General features: G+C 37.2%; 1 protein-coding gene across 4 annotated transcripts in view; it reads left to right on the top strand.

Moving 5' to 3' along the window:
• fgd4a (FYVE, RhoGEF and PH domain containing 4a) overlaps positions 1 to 19,635 on the top strand; it is a 103,632-nt gene extending 83,997 nt beyond the window's left edge. For all 4 annotated transcript variants that reach the window (XM_066724589.1, XM_066724590.1, XM_066724591.1 and 1 more), the window contains 14 exons: positions 840 to 1,335; positions 3,503 to 3,592; positions 6,227 to 6,372; positions 6,780 to 6,936; positions 7,230 to 7,368; positions 8,011 to 8,069; positions 8,396 to 8,542; positions 10,014 to 10,186; positions 11,013 to 11,043; positions 11,286 to 11,381; positions 12,096 to 12,221; positions 13,519 to 13,665; positions 13,947 to 14,087; positions 16,458 to 19,635. In XM_066724589.1, coding sequence (XP_066580686.1) covers positions 840 to 1,335; positions 3,503 to 3,592; positions 6,227 to 6,372; positions 6,780 to 6,936; positions 7,230 to 7,368; positions 8,011 to 8,069; positions 8,396 to 8,542; positions 10,014 to 10,186; positions 11,013 to 11,043; positions 11,286 to 11,381; positions 12,096 to 12,221; positions 13,519 to 13,665; positions 13,947 to 14,087; positions 16,458 to 16,715 — 2,206 coding nt within the window. In that variant the 3' untranslated portion in view covers positions 16,716 to 19,635. The remainder of the gene's footprint in view (positions 1 to 839; positions 1,336 to 3,502; positions 3,593 to 6,226; positions 6,373 to 6,779; positions 6,937 to 7,229; positions 7,369 to 8,010; positions 8,070 to 8,395; positions 8,543 to 10,013; positions 10,187 to 11,012; positions 11,044 to 11,285; positions 11,382 to 12,095; positions 12,222 to 13,518; positions 13,666 to 13,946; positions 14,088 to 16,457) is intronic.
• Positions 19,636 to 19,981: the final 346 nt, after the last annotated feature.

Here is a 19,981-nt window from a genome sequence, read left to right as displayed (position 1 = left end):
GCAGGATGCGTCTTTAAAGGAGAAAAAAAACAACATTTTAATTAATTTTAAAATCCAGGCAACAAAATATGTATGTGTGTGTGTAATTTTGTGGTTCATTGTGTGTGGGTCATAGGGTCTCTGCCAGAAATAGTAATAATTAATTCCGTGAACAACTTTGTTTTCAAAAGTGCATATTAGATTGAAAACTGTCAATGCCATACCCTGGCAACTGAAGGACAAAAATTAGTAGCAAGGGTTTAGAAGATGAGGTAATAGGTTAAACTGAGAGACCGTGTGGTTGAGGCTACCCCGATTGAATAATCTGAAGGCTCTGTGTTTGTCTATTATTAGACTCATCCTGTTTGTCAAGAGGCCTCTGAATCACCATCGACTCACTAAAGATCATTCTAATTTGCTTACCTTTGAGGCAATTCACAGATGTTTGTCACCCTTAGATCTGATCATTTATCTTCTTTTGTATTTTTTAGTTAGATTTGTTGTATGAGAGTTTAGAAGGCACTTTTCACTGCGTTTTTTAAGATGCGTTTGGTTTTCTCTTTTAAAAAGCAGATGCATCCTGAGGGGCATTGTGTTGCCATAGCACCAGAAACGGACAGATAATTTTAGCTCGCATATTGGTGTCGGTATGCAGGTTAGCCATGTATCTCTCCTGCTCTGTTCAAACTAGGGCAGTGAATCACAGAGGAGCGCAGCAGGGGGGCCTCGGCTCACCTCTCCACTCTCAGGCTACGTCGCTTCCTCACAACTGCCACCAACGATTTTTTGTGCAGCAGAGGAAGTTGTTCTGCTTTTTTTTTTACTCAATCACCTTCTGCTTCTTTCTCTCTCATTTCAAGCTATCCTGAAGCGAAGAGAGATGGGTCTCCTCTTAAACACCACCCCAAGCACACGGTGAAAGTCCCAAACAGCAGCTCTCCGCAGTCCAGGCTACAATCCAAACCAAAGCAGCAGGTCGCTCCATCTGAACACAGCCCTGACTCGGAGGCTCAGGATGCGCCCATACACAGCCCCAACGGCATCATAGCACAGATGGAGAACAACGATAAGGAGCCGGCAGCGCTCACTGAAGACATCCTGGAGACTTGTGCAGAGAACCTCAGGACGACAGCTGACAACAAACTTGTGAACGGCGACGGCGGGGACTTAAGTGCAGAAGCTTCAGGCGCCCACCAAGTTATAAATAGCTCCAGTCACACACAAGCCAGGCTGTCCACGGATATTGCTGCTGTAGTCTCTGTGGATAGGACCGATGCGGTTGCTGATCCTGGCTTGGAAGAGAAGATAGAAGCTCAAAATGAGGAGAGACAAAAGGAGGAGAGTATGGAAATCAAGGTAAGAAGTGCTAAGAGGACAGGGGGTACGGGTATGGTAGGTGTCCGACGATAAATATAATTGTTCCCTTTTCCTTTGGTAACCTGCTTAATATGATATACAGCTCTGGAAAAAATTGAGACCACTTAACATTGATTTCTGAACTTGGAGTGGATTTTTTTCCAGTACTGACTTGCCCTTTGTGTAGCATGGACTGTCACTGACTTCCAAGTTAACTGCATGAGTCAGAAGTGTTTCTCAGAAGTGCTTTCCAGACAGAGAATTTTGCCATTTTTCTTATCACCAGTCACAGGTGATAACCAGGCACTAAGAATGTAGAATACTTGCTGGGTGTTATATATCACGAGTTTTATTCCAGAGGGTCTCAGCCCTTCTTTTATATGGGAAAAAACTTATTCAAAACCTGTACTTTTTAATATGAGACAGTCGTATTTTTGAAGCACTCGTTTGAATAATGTATCTCAGAGTCCTAGAGCTGTAAATAAAGAGATTGACTTGTCTCTTGGGGGAAGACAGTGGCTGAGCTAATTTTGGATAACACTGAAACGTCTGACTTATGTCAGTGCATTTGTATGTGCATAATCCCCTACTTTCTGCTAAGCAAGTCTCTCCTGTTAACTAAAGAGTTGACATGCTAAGGATTTAGTTCTACTGGGTTATTAAAGTGTTAAATCCAGAAGAAGTTGAGTTGAAAATGAAGTGTTTTTCAAATGACATTCTGTATCAAACCTCGTCAGAATATCAGTGGTTATAGGAAAGCCTATCTTTGCTAAATATCAAGGTACTTTAGCACTTACCACAGATTAGTTCAGTTTGTGTTCTGCCAAACCTGATAGCAAATTCTTCCTTCTACCTAGTGCAAACCCACCATCATATAGGCCTACTGTTTAATGTATCTTTAGCACGTAGGTCTGAAATATTTGATTTGGTTTGGGCCTAAGGTCCTAAGTTTGTAATGGCCTAATCTTGAATCTTGAATGGCCTGTTATTGAATTATTGTATTCTTCTCAAATAAGGTCACTATGCTACTAATACATTCTTTCAGCATTATACTAGTGGAGCACATAACAATTATTCAGCTTTTCTGAGGGTATTTCCTGAGTATAGAATGACACTGATACTTAGAATTGAAGAACAGCCTCAAACATTTGAATTTTCAACTGATGAGAGAGATGGATAAACTGAAAACAATGTCATGCATATAATTTCAATCAATGTTTTAAATGTTAAATGAGGAAACCTGTATTTAATGATATTTCAGTAAATGCAAACAGAGAGGGAATGAAAACAAACCAATTTTTGTAATGTTTTTTGTAATAATGGCAAGAAGTGTACCACATTCAGAAAAAAAGTATTAAAAACACTTTTCAACTATTCAATGCTACTTCATAACAAATAATAATAATTTAAAAAAATGTACAAGGCAAAGACTAGAACATACTAAAAATGCCATTATAGAATTACATAAAACAAATCACAAGATATAAACCATACATGTCTACATTTTCATTTTTGTTCTAGCATTTTTTTACTTTCAAGTCCTCTAAATGATCTATGAGAAACACAATTTATGTTTTTCAGAGGATTTTCAATTGATAGAGGAAGTCAGGTTTTTGTAGTGGCTTTTGAGAATACAGACAGGGCTCTTTCAGAATTTAAATACAATGGATGACATTACCAAGCTGCTTTGTAAAACAGGAAATCCTCATATGGTTACTCTCAAGAGTACCCAAGTCACAATTATAACAAGAACCTGTTAATTTCAAATACAGTTGACCACACTACCCCATGAAGGGGCACAAAGATCCTAATTATATTTCAGTTTAAAATTAATACTATAATATTTTTGCAAGGTTCATCAGCTATGCAGCATAAAGAGGATGTAAACAATTAGTTGTCACAATCTGGAACAAACTCCCCAGCGATGTGGTTGAAGCTGAAAATTTAGGAACATTTAAAAATAGACTGGATAGGATCCTTGGATCACTTGGATCCTCTTGTTTGTTCTTATGTTCTAATACAGAAAGTAGTAAGTATATAATATATAGTCTGGATAAACACAACAGTTTTCTGTCCAAGAACTGTGTATTGACACAGCATCATATTCCTGAATTGAAAATTGAGTTACTTACTGGAAATTGTAAATTGCTTTTTTGTCTGATTGCAGGAAACAAATGAACAGAAGCTTTATAAGATAGTAAATGAGCTTTTACTAACTGAAAAGGCTTATGTTGCTCGACTCAACCTCCTGGACAAGGTAAGTGTATTTGGAAAATTTAAGTGGGGAATTCTAGTGCAGTCCTTGTAGTCCTACAAGTTTCATCTGCCCTAACAGTAACCAAAAGTGTCAGTACAGACAGACTTATTTTTGTTAGCATTGTAAATTTATATTTAATCTCTCTAGAACAGCAAACATAAACATGTCCGTAAGATGATATTAAGCATCACCAGTCATGCACCCAAAAATTAATATATCACAATTTTATTTAATAGGAATCTGTGAACCAAATATATTGTAGCCTGAACTGCACCAGGTTATGTGATCTAAACTGACTTAATACAAATGGAAAGAATGTGAATTGAATGTTAAAACTGAGTCTCAAAGATGAATGATTACAACTTTAAAAGCAGCTGTAGATTTCTATTTAGCATAAGAATGAAAATAGTTAAAAATAGAAAGCATTTTTTAATTGTATTCCTATACCCTACATTGAAAGGACGCTTATGACTAAGAAGGAAGGTCAAAAATACTTACTGAAGTACGAGGAAATGATACGACTATCAACAGAGCAGCCTGCATTGTGTGTCAGGGCTAAATATATAGCAACCAAACAATGTAAAGGGGTTTGTAGAGAGATCCAGTTTGGTCGTGGTTTAATCAGGCAGCAATGGGGAATCAGCTGTGAATGATTTATGAATCAAAGCTGAAGACAACATAGGAAAGAAAATCTATCTAAAATCAATCTATCTATGACAATTGAAACAGGTACAGAAAAATAAATATCTGAAAACATATTTTAGGCCACTGCAGACAACCTAAAATAATGTTTCATAAGCAGATAAAGCATCGCACAAAGGATAACCCAGATAATCCATCCAACCATGTTTTTGTTTTTGGATTAGGGCTAATTCTGAGTAGGTAAATATAAATAAGTCTCTGGTTCTGAAACTGAAACAATAAGCAGATACTGTTCTAATGTCAGTGCTGTTTCACTGAAACAGAGACTTATATATATTTACATTTTCTGCATTTTTAATCTATCTATGAAGATAACATTAAATAATTCCCACAATCAATTAAAACATATTATATATTTTGTTTTCTTTGTGATAGGACTTGGATTTTAGAAAGCTAGTATCACTAAAGTTTACATTTTAAGCTGTGTACCCCTGAATGCAAAACCAGAAATTAAACACACACGCTGTGCGGTGTATTGTTCACTGTAGGTATGCATGTGGTGTGCAGGCAGCCACACACTCTGACCACAGCCTTTTCATATATGGTTTTCCCTGCCCTAATGTGTGATGATGCTTTATCTGCTTATGAAATTAAAAAGATCTGTGTGTGTTGTATAAAGTATCAATTAACTAAATGCAAAGTGAGTGAACAGAAGAAACATTTAAATCAAATCCATATTTGATACCACCCTTTGCCTTCAAAACATCATCAATTCTTCTAGGTACACTTGCACAAAGATTTTGTAGGCAGGTGTATGATTAAACAATTATACCAAACAGGTGTGGTCAGCCAAGGAAACGTACTGCAGCAGATGAAAGACGCATCTTGCTTACTTTGCAATCGGAAGATGTCCAGCAGTGCCATCAGCTCAGAATTGGCAGAAAACAGTGGGACCCTGGTACACCCATCTACTGTCCGGAGAAGTCTGGTCAGAAGTGTCCTGCATGGAAGACTTTTGGCCAAAAAGCCATACCTTCGACGTGGCAACAAGGCCAAGCGACTCAACTATGCATGAATATACAGGAATTGAGGTGCAGAAAAATGGCAGCAAAAGTCATTAAGAACTATCTTCAGCGTAAAGAAGAACAAGGAGTCCTGGAAGTGATGGTATGGCCCCCACAGAGCCCTGATCTTAACATCATCGAGACTGTCTGGGATTACATGGAGAGAGAACCAACTGAAGGCTGCCTTAATCCACAGAAGAACTGTGGTTAGTTCTCCAAGATGTTTGGGCAAACCTACCTGCCGAGTTCCTTCAAAAACTGTGTGCAAGTGTACCTAGAAGAATTGAAGGCAAAGGGTGGTCACACCAAATATGGATTTGATGTAGATTTTTTTCTGTTCATTCACTTTGCATTTTGTTAATTGATAAATATAATCTATTAATGTCTATGTTTGAAAGCATTCTTACTTTACAGCATTTTTTCACACCTGCCTAAAACTTTTGCACAATACTGTATGTAAATAAATAAATAAAAAGATAGAGATATGGAAGTGGTTTTTGCTTACAATCACTATCATTCACTACAAATCAAGGTTTTATCTAATCATTTTTATTATTTATTTTGAAATAGTCTCATGTTGCTATACCTAAAACAAACTTGGTAACCTGGTGCTCTGCAAGTACTGTTTGTTTGTTTTGTTACTTTCAAGGTTGTTTTTGTGACTTGGAAAAAAAAAAAAAAAAAAACAGTCTGTAGGAGTAGAAAAAGGAAATACTGCCTTCAGGTGACACCCTCCCCCTCTAGGTCATGAGTCTCAGGATAGTGAGCGAATAACCAGATGTTAGAAAAGATTCTATGAGTATGCTGTATCAGAGATGTTTTCAATTTATATTCTTCAATATAGAGTGTATGGTGCCACTTATTTGATTGGTTCCCTTGTAGGGCTTTCTGTTCTAACATTGTGGTCTCTTTATTTGCTACTTGTTAGTGGTTTTCTGCCAAACTGATGGAAGAAGCCTTGAAAGGCACATTTCCAGTGGAAGTGGTGAAAAACATCTTCTCCAATATTTCTTCAATCTACACCTTCCATGGACAGTTCTTGCTGCCAGCCCTGGAGAAGCGCATGGAGGAATGGTGAGGGACTAGGCTCTCGTTTTACTGTCACTTTCCTGGATTTGAACTAGTGTGAATCACATTCAAGATGCATGTTAAAGTACATAATAGTGCAATCATTTCTGTTATGAATCTCAAAAATGTTATTTGTAGGAATCTGATTTGATATGATGAAGAGTATTTACGCTTCTAAATATGTCTGAAAAATCCTGTCTTATTATCTTAGTATCTTATTTTATCAAAGGGTGGCATTTTTTCCCGATTCTTTGTCTGTTCTTTATTGCAAACACAATCAAGTAGGATAGCAATACATGTCATCTTCTGACATTTCATTAATGACATTGTAATGAGATTTGCATGAATCATCATGTGAACCGGTGAGTATTTACAGGAACAGTGTACTTACACACATTATATCTCCATTGAAGGGATTCTACACCAAGGATTGGTGACATCCTGCAAAAGCTGACCCCTTTTCTCAAGATGTATGCAGGGTATGTGACGAACTTTGACCAGGCCATGGAACTGGTAAAGCAATGGACAGAAAGGTCGCCTCAGTTTAAAGCCATCATCCAGGACATTCAGGTAACTACTGCAGCCCAGTACTGTGAGCTGACAAACAAAAGTCATTCATTAAGCTTTAAAAGGATTTAAAATTTTAATCTGATTTACTAATACTGCTTTTTTAAACCTTTTAATATTAATAATTAGAAGAAGAAGAAGGAGAATTATATATGATATGAAATATGTTTGTGTGAATGTGTGTATAAAGTATCAGTAATAGATACTTCAAAAGAAATACAAAAATAATTAAACACCATACACTGCTAGACCACAGCTGTGAGAGTATTATTTATGTAATGCTTATTTTGTTCCAGAAACAAGAGGTGTGCGGGAATCTCACTCTGCAGCACCACATGCTAGAGCCCGTGCAAAGAGTGCCTCGCTATGAGATGCTCCTCAAAGACTACCTGAAGAAACTTCCCCAGAACTCTTCGGACCGCAAAGACGCAGAGAGTGAGAGCCATACACTGACCTTTCTGATATTTATTCTTCTTCTTGTTGTTTTTACATTCTCTTTAGAATGTGGTCTTTAGAATCGAAAGCATTTGTCATTTCTGAGTTGATGTTATAGTCATTAAAGAAAATGCTTCAATTGCATCAAAGAGACAAAGATGCTCTGTCAATGGAGGCTGATTCTGTGTATTAAATGTGTGATGAATAGTCCATCTGTTTTGTTTTGTTCCACCCTCCATGTCCTGCATAAACACACTAGAACATTTGGTCCATTATTTTTGTGTGCGCGCTAATTTTGGACTCTAATTTCTCGGTTATATTTTTCTCTGCCCTATTTCATATATTAGAAATCATGACTCATACAACTGAAAGTTCAAATATGTTTTTTAAGGCATTATAGCCACTCAGGGCTTTGCCTTTGAAGGACTTTTGCTTTGCCCTACCATTTTGATATAATTAATCAAGTCGCTCACCAAGATGTACAAACATGCAGTCTGACATTACAGTGAACAATCTCACAGATTTCAAACCGTAAGTTTGTCTGTTTTTGTGGAATCTCTTGAGATTTTTTATTTTTTTTGGTTTAAACAGCTTCTTTATAGTCAGTGGAGTCTCTAATCAACATTTATTTTTCCTACACAGAATCCCTGGAAATCATAGCTACTGCAGCCACACACTCGAACAGCGCAATTCGAAAAACGGTATGTCTGTCAGGATTGAAAGTAAAATGGTACCTCTGCATTTTCTGGGAAATATATTGCGCTAAACTACTAGCACTACTATGCTATAGTACAGTGGTTTTCAAAACCGGTCCTGGAGTAGCCCCTGCCCTTCTGGTTTTTGTTCCAACTGAGGTCTTAATTGCTTAATTGAATCCTTAATTGACCTAACAAAGCAATATACCCTTCAATTAAGTAATTAAGACCAAGGTTGGAACAAAAAACAGCAGGGCAGGGGGGTATTTCAGGACCGGTTTGAAAACCCCTGCTGTAGTATTTTATTTTCAATGGTCTGGTTGCACTTACAGGAAAACTTGAAGAAGTTGCTGGAGATTCATGAGATGCTGGGTGAGGAAGAAGACATTGTGAATGCTTCCAACGAATTCATCAAAGAGGGTCAGATACTGAAGCTGGCCGCACGCAACACCTCTGCAATGGAACGCTACCTGTTCTTGGTGGGTCTGGCTTCATTGGTTCATGAATATTTGTATGAAGGTTGATTGTGATGATGCAGCCTGTTCAAGAAGGTTTCTACTACTTTATTCCAAGTCCAGGTACTTCTTTACACAAATACACAAACATATACATACATACATACCACATTGAAATCTGAACATATGACAGAGTGTGGTTTCCAGCCTTGTAAACAATAATAAAACTGTTTCGAGATCCAAGTTATTAGTCAGACTGATTTCAGAAGCAAATCTGAAGTATTGTTAGGAATAACAGCTTTGGAAAATCCCTTTAACATCTGGACAAGCTTTTTCACTCTACACTGTACATTGTTTGGATTAAATAAATAATACATGAAAAAGACTTATTTCAGCTGTGCTTTTTCTAATTTAAATTGCTGGCACTGAAGAGTCTTCATGCAATAGAGTACAACCCAGGAATGCTGCAGTGCCTTTTGTTTTTAATCTCTAGCTGTGCTATTGCTGATTTAATGGAAATGGGTTCATGCTTAATTAGAACGAGGAAACCTGTGAAGTTTCTTAACATTTAAAAGTACCCACGAGACATGTACATACTGAACTTTTTTTTCTATTTTGGCAAGAAATAAAGTAAATAAAAAGTAAATAACTATTGTTATGAACAATATAGAATCCTGCATAGATTCTATTTTTTCCAAATTTATTTCAGTATCATACACCTGTGGTCACACACTTGGGTCACTAATGTGATTAGTGCCTGGCTGTTTGCCATTTAGTTTATTTTTATGTTGGTACAACTATATTATGTAGGAATGCACACATTTCGATAGCAGTTTATTGTGATTGCGTTCCTTATTTACTTAAACAAATATTTAAAAAAAGGTTTGTTTCACCTGAGCAGTTATTAGTTTAACCAATCTGAGTGTCGGCAAAGAATTGCATTCACTCTGCTAAGCCTTAGGGTTATCTAATATATGCAAACACTCCCATACTATTCTATTAACAATAATGTTTTTATTGTACTTCCTCTGACTGCCATCCTAGTTGATCTTGACAGTGAGTTTCCTATCTATACCCCTCTAGTATGCAGTACGACAGGCAGGTCAAGAGGACCTTATTATTAAACAGAACAAACTGTGTCTCAGATGACACAAACTCGACTCGATTCTTCTTCTCTTCTTCTTCTTCTTCTTATTATTATTATTCAGAAATAAAGAGTAAATACAGTTGTTGTGTCTTGATATGGCTGATGTGCTGTGATGAGGATGCTCTTTATAGGACAACACTGTATATGGCACGGATATGGCACTTTGCTGTAAATGGCATTTGCTATTTTTGTCCACACTGTATTAGGTCGTGGTATTTGGGATCTATAGGTCTTTTTTTAACACCTCTGTACTGATCACACATATAGTGTTGGGCTATCAGTTTGCATTGTTAAGTCAAGGTGTTTCTTTTTAGATTGTTTTGTATCATCCCTCTTTCCGTTTTGCAGTTCAACAACATGTTGCTGTACTGTGTGCCGAAATTCAGCCTAGTAGGACAGAAGTACACGGTGCGTACCAGGATAGGCATTGAAGCCATGAAGGTAGTCGAGACCTCAAATGAAGACTACCCCCACACCTTCCAGGTATCAGGGAAAGAGAGGACCCTGGAGCTGCAGGCAAGGTGAGGACATTCTGGAGCAACGTGGATATCAGACGTTTCTACAATACACAGTTTGTAGCTGCCAATCACATTCCTGTGGTCAAGGTATCAGTAAATGACCAGTTACATAAAAAAGCTATTGTCCTCCTCAGAGCATAGGCAATACTATGGCATCAGCTAACTGTGATTGGCATTCCCCAGGTGGCAGCAAACAATGTGCCACTATACCGCCTGAGGTTTATTCAGTGTCAGTTGTGGCATCCTCAACTTACTTTGCCACAGCCATCACCTGTGGTGAACCAGGCTGCATCTCAGCTCAGCACAGTGTGACTGGTGAGAGTAGCATCAAAGCCTGCATCTGAACATTATGGAGGACACATGCAAGTTGTCTTAAACTCTCCTGTATTGGAAATGGGTTTGATTGGTGAAATAAATTGGCTAACAGTTGAAGCTTCCAAATTGGGTAAAATCAGCTATATTAATCATTGACTGTGGCTTATTTCAAAGATGTTAAAGACATGTCTTTCATTCTAAAATAATTTACAATATAAATTGTTAGATCTCAAGACTGTAATGATGCATAGATTTTCCTTTACTGTTTTGAACAATCATGGTGTAAAAGGCTGATACATTCATCCTGTATTTTTATAGTTAGAATATTGATAGTGCTTTTATATGCTTATGTATGAATGTGTATTTATGATGATGTTTCAAGTAATTCATTACATTCTTTATTGTGCTTTTGCTTTGCATATTGATAATGATACTCAACAAGATATTCCATGTACTATGTTATTTACTTAAAGAACCCATGTGAGATATTACATTGATTTATTTTCAATTCTAGCTCACAACAAGACAAGGAGGACTGGATAAAGGTACTTATTATTATCATTATTATTATTACAGACGTTGTAGCCTCTAACTGGTTTTACAAACACTATCGTACGTAAGTTCTGCATATACATAACATTACAAGGGTAAAAATGAAAGAAATCTGTGAAAACAATTAAGTATAAGATTATCATTTGCTTTAAGACTTAAAATATGATTGTAGCTTACACTGTTCTTATGTGGTTTATTCCTTAAACCGTAAAAATATATATTTTTTGTATCTTAGGCCTTCCAGGAAATCATAGGCATTTTTCACCAGAAGAATGAGTCCTTCAAAGCAGCGATAGCAAAGGAAAATGAAGAAAACAGTGGTGAGGTTTCGGTAAGTTTTCCAAATTTTTTGAATAAATAAATAAATAAATAAAGTAAACAAAAAATGACTAGGCAAATGATTAAATTGAGTCTGACATTGCTGAGAAACAGGCTATTGATCAAAATCTCAGAAAATGCTATAGATGGAGTGGGTAAAAAGTAAATAAGGAAAGTGAAAAGCAAAAGAAAAAATATATGAGCACAGCATTAAATATCCTATTAAACAACAACACAATGACACTTCCTTAAGTAACGAAACAGTATTGATTCATTGTTTAGTGTTAGGGAAATTAACAGACCTCTCTCTACTGTGCTTTGAGAAATCAGCTCTGAGATTAATTGCTTCAGAATTCTTAATAACATGATGTGGTACCATGACATGAGTTTGTTTGTAGATCAAAGATGTGACTAATGCACTTTTGCAGTATTCACCTTTCTTCTAATGGATATGAGTTATTTTAACATGCCATTCATTAGGCTTAGAAATGCAATTGTTAATAACTATTTATTTATATTCATAGATGAGTAGGTCTGTTGGAAAAGTATGGATTGACAGATTTTTTTTTGTCAGGCCTAATATTTGAGGTTGCCATAGCTTTCCACTCCTTCAGTTTAAATGGAGCAGCCTGGCCTTTCTAGATTGTTCTTTGCTGGAGCTCATGTGCAGCAGCATGGGCTACTGTGGAGCATGCATCTCAAGGGCCGTTTTTCTCTGTCCCTCCAGACAGCAGAGCTGGGCAAGCGAGCCCCAAGGTGGATCCGCGACAACGAGGTCACCATGTGCATGAAGTGCAGAGAACCCTTCAACGCACTGACCCGAAGGCGGCACCACTGTAGAGCCTGTGGATACGTAAGTAGAGCTGAGTTGAGCTGAGCCAAGTTACAGATTGAAAAATCGGCAAGAGGCCCATTATAGAAGTGAAGAAATACAAGGTGTCATTGTTTCTTATCCGAGTTTAGCACAGATTTCATGTGGCTAGAATATTGAAATACAGCACCAATATTTTCAAGTGACTTCATATTTCAAGGTTCTTTACATCAACGAATACAAACTCTGTTGGTAGAAAGTAACACAGAGTTGTCACAATCTGGAACAAACTCCCCAGCGATGTGGTTGAAGCTGAAAATTTGGAAACATTTAAAAATAGACTGGACGTGATCCTTGGATCACTTAGTTATTAATGGACACCAAACAAGCCCAATGGGGCGAATGGCCTCCTCTCGATTGAAAATGTTCTTATGTTCTTAAATAAGCTAATTAGGAAAATAATTCAATTAAGGGCTCAGGACGTCTATGCAATCAGGAGTTTTGGTTAAAATGACAAATAGAAAATGCTTTCAACATAGAACCAATATAAGGAAACACATTTAAATCTATCATAATAATAATATACATTTTCAATTATAAATTGTTACAAAGTGTAACACATTTCACAGTTTATATTAGGACACTGCAAGATAAATACTTTATTTTTACAGGCTGATGTATTATCGAAACTACAACAAAACGTGTGCATTTGACAAATAAGCTTTGAAAAGGAGCAGGACTAGATGTATTTGAATTACTTCATCTTAAATAAATGATGAGGCAGTGTGATAACATTGCTGGCAAAGCAGGACATTTACTGCAATCTTTCCAGAATGTTCCCTCACAACCTTTACACTAGAAAAAGCATAGTATCCTTTCGTCCTCTCGGTACAGAATGCAACTCAGCATTTAAGATAAGACCATGGATTCTGAAACGTGTTCAGTAACATTTACACAACACAAGTCCTCTTGACCTTTGATTCTGGAGTATTTGTGCTAACGTAAACTCACCTACTGCCTTAGATGTTAGAAAGAAGGCTCCAGAAAGCAATATGCCACCGTCATGTACCATGTTTCTAATTTGTGATTGGTGGATGGGTCAAAGTTTTGATGAAAATATAATATGCCGATTCACTAGGCATGTGACATATATTCCTCACTGGGTTCCCAAAAGACATTTACTTTTGCAAAATTCAGACTTAAATGACTAGATGTTCAGCCAATTCCAGGATTAAATTAAAAAAATTTCACGCAAAAAGTATTTCTCTGAGAATTATAGATTTTTGTATGCACATGCAGAGTAGCTTCAGCACCGTAATTCTCCTTTTCTTTCTTTCAGGTGGTATGTTGGAAGTGCTCAGATTATAAAGCTCATCTGGAGTACGACAGCAATAAAATCAACAAAGTTTGCAAAGACTGCTTTTTAATCTTGACGGGACATACGGACGAGGAGAGAAATGACGGCAAAAAGAAGGGAATCTTAGAGGTATCAGCAAAGCTTCCAGGGGGGTGTCGTCATAATATATAATCTTGAGTTTTGTATTACAAATATGAGTAGTAACCTAGCATAATTTGTACCAAGTCACAACTACATGAAATAGTAATGGTCTTGTGAACAAAGTGATGTCTGTCTATTTTAGCTTTAAGGAGAATTTATGTATGTATCTTTGGAAACTGAAATGCTTCCTACCAACAAAGAAGCCTTTATCAGATGTGTATAAATTTCCGCAGTCGCTACAGGTTATTTTTGTTCTATTCTATCTAAAGATCGAGGCTGCTCAGTTCTGTGGAAACAGCATCATCTGTGGATTCCTGCAGTACTTTGAGAAGACCAGACCGTGGCAGAAAATGTGGTGTGTCATTCCCAAGAAAGAGGGGCTTGTTTTATATCTATATGGAGCACCTCAGGTAAAGCCAATGACACAGATGATTTCCCCCGAATCTAACCTCACTTTAATCTGTATATTCTGCTAGTCACCTTTATTTGTTCCCCCTCAAAATGGAAATGTATATATATTTTTTATTTCTTTGCATGTGGTGCAGGGGATTTCCACAGCGTAAAAAAGACTTTGTGACCATGACGTATTATTTATTAGATCGAATGGGGGATTTTATTTTTACTTGGTTGAAGCTCTTGTATAAGACGTCTTATACAAAGGCATCAGCTAAATTACAACATTTCCATCTGCACTTAACTGAAACACTTATGGAAGTAATTAGTGACAGTATTACCTGTATTGGCAGTAGGGCTGCAAAGATTAGTCGACTGGGTCGACTAGTAAATTACATCGACTTGTATTTCAGCCGTCGAATAGTCATTTAGCTACTTACCTCTATCTTAGCTGTTCTTATTAATATCCTTGATCTGAGCCCTTTCGCCTAATATCATTGGCCCGTATTCCTAGCTCATTCCAAACAGGAGTAGGTGACAGTAATGTATCCCACCTGTGCACCTCACTGGAAAAATGTCTGAACCTGCACGTCGCAGCCAGCCACCGCACGAAACAAAACTCGGGCATAAGCATCGAAACTGTGGGAGTATTTATAAGAGAGAGAGTGATAACCGTACTGTGCTTTGTGGAATCAGAATCAGCTTTCCAAAACAGTGCATCCGACAAGCTTCAGCACTTGAAATGAAGTAACGTTTTTGCAGCATTTCTCGTAATAGGGCAACTGTGGTATTAATTATGAAATTGCGCTGATGAAAGTGTTGTATTTGCAGTAAGGTTTTCTCGAATTCTAATCTATACAAAAGTCTGTATCAAAATTTGACATTGAATTTGACATACCTAAACATGCACGTAATCCTACATCTGTCTTCAATCGTGGAGCACGCAGACAATTTTCCAAAGTTGCAGAATAATGTAAAAGTGACTTCTGAATACAAGCACACTTTCTTAGTTTAAAATCAATTGGTTTCTTGCTAATGCTTGTGCCACCGACAGTCGCAACATCGAACAAATGAACTTATTTAAGCTGGGAAACTCGGCTTTACGTGCAAAGTCAATTTTAAGTGATGCTGCAGACGTGAGATATTGCACATACGTGCACCGCGATGGAAGACACGTGGATTTTGTGCATGTTTCAGGCATGTCAAATTCCAAGTAAAATTTTAGATATAGACTGTTAAAACGTTGTCCTCCATGGTGCCCAGAGTCCACAGGACTGAGTATTTATCCACTTCAATACCATGATGTACGCACGCACGTCAAATGAAAACCCTCAGCACCATGTAGTTTCATGTCATTCCCAAAGCCAGTGATGATACTGTAGAATGTGAATTGAAAGCCGGGGACACCGATCATGCCATGTTTTTATTCAATCACATGTTGTTTAGAGCCTCCATGTACTTGTGAGCATCTAGAAGTCTTCTGTCTATTGCGGCAATCCATTCACCTTTTCCAAGTATAAAAATATAGTTTTATATTATAATTGCTAGTTTTATTAGTTGTACTTGTTTAGTTGTAGTTTATGTAGTTTTTAGCAAGAGCTATACAGTGCTGTGGTGAGATTCGTTCAAAAAACAGTGCTGAATACAAGGCAATGAAGCAGCGTTTGCAGCAGCCAGATCCGTCACAATGCTGCGCGGAGCCTGTAGCGCATCTGCAGCGCTGTCTTCCAAGCTTCTTGTATTGAACGTTTCAATACATTGCACAGAGCAAGCCGCTGATGGCACAGGTTTTGATAGATTGAGTTTTAGTTGATAAATACTGTTCATTGATTATTATTGCAGTGTTTCAGTGTCTTGTTTAATATTTTTATTTTCATTTTAGTGTGTTTATTGTTTTTATTACAAAAGTTCGTTATTTATTTTAAAGTATAATATTGTAAACAAAAAAATGCATTTGTTCAAAAAAACCTTGTACTTATCTCTTTTTACTGAACCTGGATATGTAGTACACAGGAGCATAAATAGGTAATGAAAAACACAATTTTTCATTTTTTCATCTGGAGTTGAAGTGATTAAGTGTAATGTAAAATGTCTAGTCTAGGGCAATCAGAGCCCTGTATTAAATCGAGAATAGGATGCCATGTTGGCACCAGGACCCCATAAGAATGCATTGATAATAAAACAATGTTTTTGTTGTTGTGATTATTCAAATAATCAATTACCATATTCATCTATAGCAGCAGCCCTAATTGGCTGCTCCAAAAAATAGTTTGAGACAAACTTAACATGAGGCAGTTAACTATCTTTTTTAGATATCACAAAGTGCTTTTCTGGACTCTATAGTTATGAATCAATCCAAATCCCACTCTTCTCTCTTTGTCTCGCAGGATGTGAAGGCCCAGTCTACCATCCCTCTCCTGGGATACACAGTGGATGAGAATCCCAAATCAGTGGACTTGTCGGCTAGTTTCAGGTTGTCGCAGTCCAAGTCAGTCCATACCTTTGCGGCCGAGACAGAGGAGCTCAAACAAAAGTGGCTGAAGGTCATCAAACTGGCGGTCATAGGGGAGGTGTCGGAGCCGGCCCACCCTGTACAGAACTTAGAGCCCACGGGGTCCCAGGACAGTCCGATAGATTCTCTCTGATCCCGACTCGCCAATTCCCACAACCTGGGCAAGAGCCTGGCTCCACTGCGCCGGGAGGACAAGCGTCTCTTTATTCCAGTTCGAACAGTACAATCCCCATCTGTATCTTTTAAAAAAAGGTTTAACACTAGAAAGGAGGATTAAAAGCTATCAACATATCATTTCTCCAGCTGGGAATGGTAGCTGCCATTTAAAAAAAAAAAAAAAAAAAAAAAAAAAAAAAAAGGTCGGAGCACCAGCGCAAACGCCATGAACTCTTTCAGTGATTGCAATAGTGCCTGCTTTAAATTAGATCTTCACTGGTTCCTTTTTCTTGGTGCTTCAGCTGGCAAACTGAACTGTGTCTGTCTGCCCCCCACATTTCACAATATATATGTACATCAGTATATAGGCTGCTCCACTATTTTTTGGAAGAGGAACGTCCTTTTTTATACAGATTTTTTTTTTTTTTTTTTTTTTTTTTTTTTTATTAAGAACTCCATTGAGCAGTTGCATCTGGTTTGATCAGTTCAACATTACAAATGAGGGGGATCCCCAAAACTATTCCACATGATGCTCTCAAACCACTTGGACCATTCACAACTCGGCTACCTTTGCTACATCAGCAAAATAATGAAGACATGTTTTGATGAAGATGGACACAAATGGGCACATGGTTTCCTTGTTAACCTTGGCGAACGTTAAACTATATTAAGAACCAAATGCATTTCGAGGGACCACCAAGAGAAAACCTAATGATGGCAATTGAATCCTGGGTATTTATACTGAAGGCATGTACATAGAATCATGTGGGACATGTTCTCTCACTGTAAAATGAGTCCTCTATGTTTCCATAGTCCTTTCTAAAGAGCTATTTTCCTACTGAGATTGTACAGCTGAAAGTTTAAATTATGTAAAATGTAATAGAAGCAGATGTGTTCAGGTCGAACTTTAGATCAGGTCTGTATACCTCCCCACAAAATGTCACTTCTCAGCTGCTTTAGCTCTTGCTGACGGCACCACCACAAGCTTGTGTCTGGTCCTCAGCACTATCTTTTTATTTATAGATCACTTATCCAGGCTAAACCGCTATACAGCAGGTGCAAATGTTCATTCAATTCTGCAGAGCAGTATGTATGCTGTAAATGTTCTATATGGTGGCTGCATGTTATACAATCTATATGGCATTACCACTAGTCAACCCCCCATTATATTCAAAACTGTGGTACGTCTGAATCAAATGAACCAACATCAAACTAACTTCTTCGTGTCACTTTTATGCATTGATGCTTTTTTTGATGCAAGCTCCTGTTATTACAAATTCAAGGATATACAGAAATGCATTACAGTATCCTATGGCCTATATCTTCATATATCTTGAGACAATTATTCCCTCCTAACTTCTGCCTTGTAGAGGTCTATATCAAACTACTTAAACAACTCTTCAGACAGGTATAGCCATTTCCAGCAAACATTTTATTATACAGAAACAGTAATAGAATACTAAATGAAAACAGATTTTGTTCATGAACAAAGCTGCACAGATAAATACCTCGGGTCATATTGTGTTTGAACCTAAGAATAGTCAGTATTTTATAGGGCATTGGGAGTCAAAAAAAACAGATCTTCCAGTCTCTTACAGTGCAGGTATTTGGTACAACCAAGTCTTATTATAGATCTGAGAAGGAAAGTTATTTTTAAGGTCAGTGGAAATCTGTGGCAGGTCAAAGTGGCCTGAAAAATAACCGGAAGGTTGTGCCAGGTCTGACTTAAAACCAGCGGGCCTCAATGTAAATAATATTCAGAATCACTAACACAAATTCCTTAACCACTTAGTACAGGGTGTTCCAATCCTGACCCGTGGGGACCCCCCTGCCTTTTACTTTATTTGGTTGCTACAGACAGAACTGGCCAAAATAACGCATTTATTTTGACTATTTATAATGTCACAATTATACTTCTCAGTTGAATAATAAGCATCGGCGTCTGAGAGATAAGGACAAGTATAGGGGAAAAGTGAAAGTCCATGGGAAGATTCAGAGCATCAGGGTGTTGGAATAAACTGGTGTTCTAGTGTTTAATGGTGTGTGAAGTGTTACAGCCACTAATTGCACTGTTCCACGTGTGTTGTTGTTAATCAGTGTACAAACAGTGAGCTGTGCAGGGAAACTGTTTTAATCATGTTCGAAACAGACAGAAACTGCTGATTACACAAGCATTGTCAATCAGCAGTTGTGCACCATATAGCAGACTAATACAAATGACCTGGAAACACATTGGGAAACAAGTACAATCAAGGACCACTGTAAGGCACATAAATGAAAGCAATGATGAAAGTGTTTTTAAATAGTCATTTTATTTAAATTATAGAACATGATCAAGAATTAGCACAAAGTGCTGTTTTGTTTCATTGTCTCCTACTGTATTTTTTTTTTTTAACCAGTCATAGCAGCTATAACCCCCAATGTGAAATTACACACTTTCTTTAACTTCCTTGCCATAGTCATATCCTTTACTAAAGTATTGGCATTAATGCAGAATCTTGGATCATTAAGGTATTTTTATATATTTCATGTTCATTCTGTAGTATTATTTTCTTGTCATACACTCGAGTTACCAAACAGTTAGATAAAGGGGGGTGGAATGATATTTAATGTTTCCTTTTTATGCTGAATCACAGTCAGTGCTATATTATGTGGCAACCAATCGATGATTTGAATGCATTTATTTTGTTTGTCATGTACTCTTGTAAGAAGACTGTGGATGTTTTATGTTAAAAAGCAAAGCACACCTAGAATCGAGATCTGAATGTAAGTGAAGATGTATACGCTTCTGTATACAGTCCTGATTTTCCAAAACAGTTGAAAATTTTACGCACTTTACTGTCAATGATGGGAAACAAATGTGTACCTTGTAAAATAAATATTACTTGATTCTGTCATGTCATGTTTTGCAGTTTGAAGTGTTTTCAGTCCCTGCTGTTACTCAATTACATTTAACTAAATACAACCAAATTCATACAATCCTACAAAAGTAAGGCTTGTAGATAACATGTATTTTGTTGAGATTGAGAGCCTAATTTGCATTTTTGACAATTTTAAGTGGTTTTATTTTCCCATAGCAACCAAACCTATAGACCAAAGAAACACATTTTCCAAATGCAAAATGAAGTAATATAACAAGTCTTGGAGGTCCCTATGAGAGTATATGTAGTTAGTTTGAGATATCTTAAATTTAATTTTGAAATTTCTCTAAATGACAATTTGACTTGTCATACAGTGCAGCTC

Source organism: Amia ocellicauda, chromosome 15, assembly GCF_036373705.1.
Source record: "Amia ocellicauda isolate fAmiCal2 chromosome 15, fAmiCal2.hap1, whole genome shotgun sequence".
Classification (NCBI taxonomy): Eukaryota; Metazoa; Chordata; class Actinopteri; order Amiiformes; family Amiidae; genus Amia; species Amia ocellicauda.
This window is presented reverse-complemented; position numbering and strand designations above follow the sequence as displayed.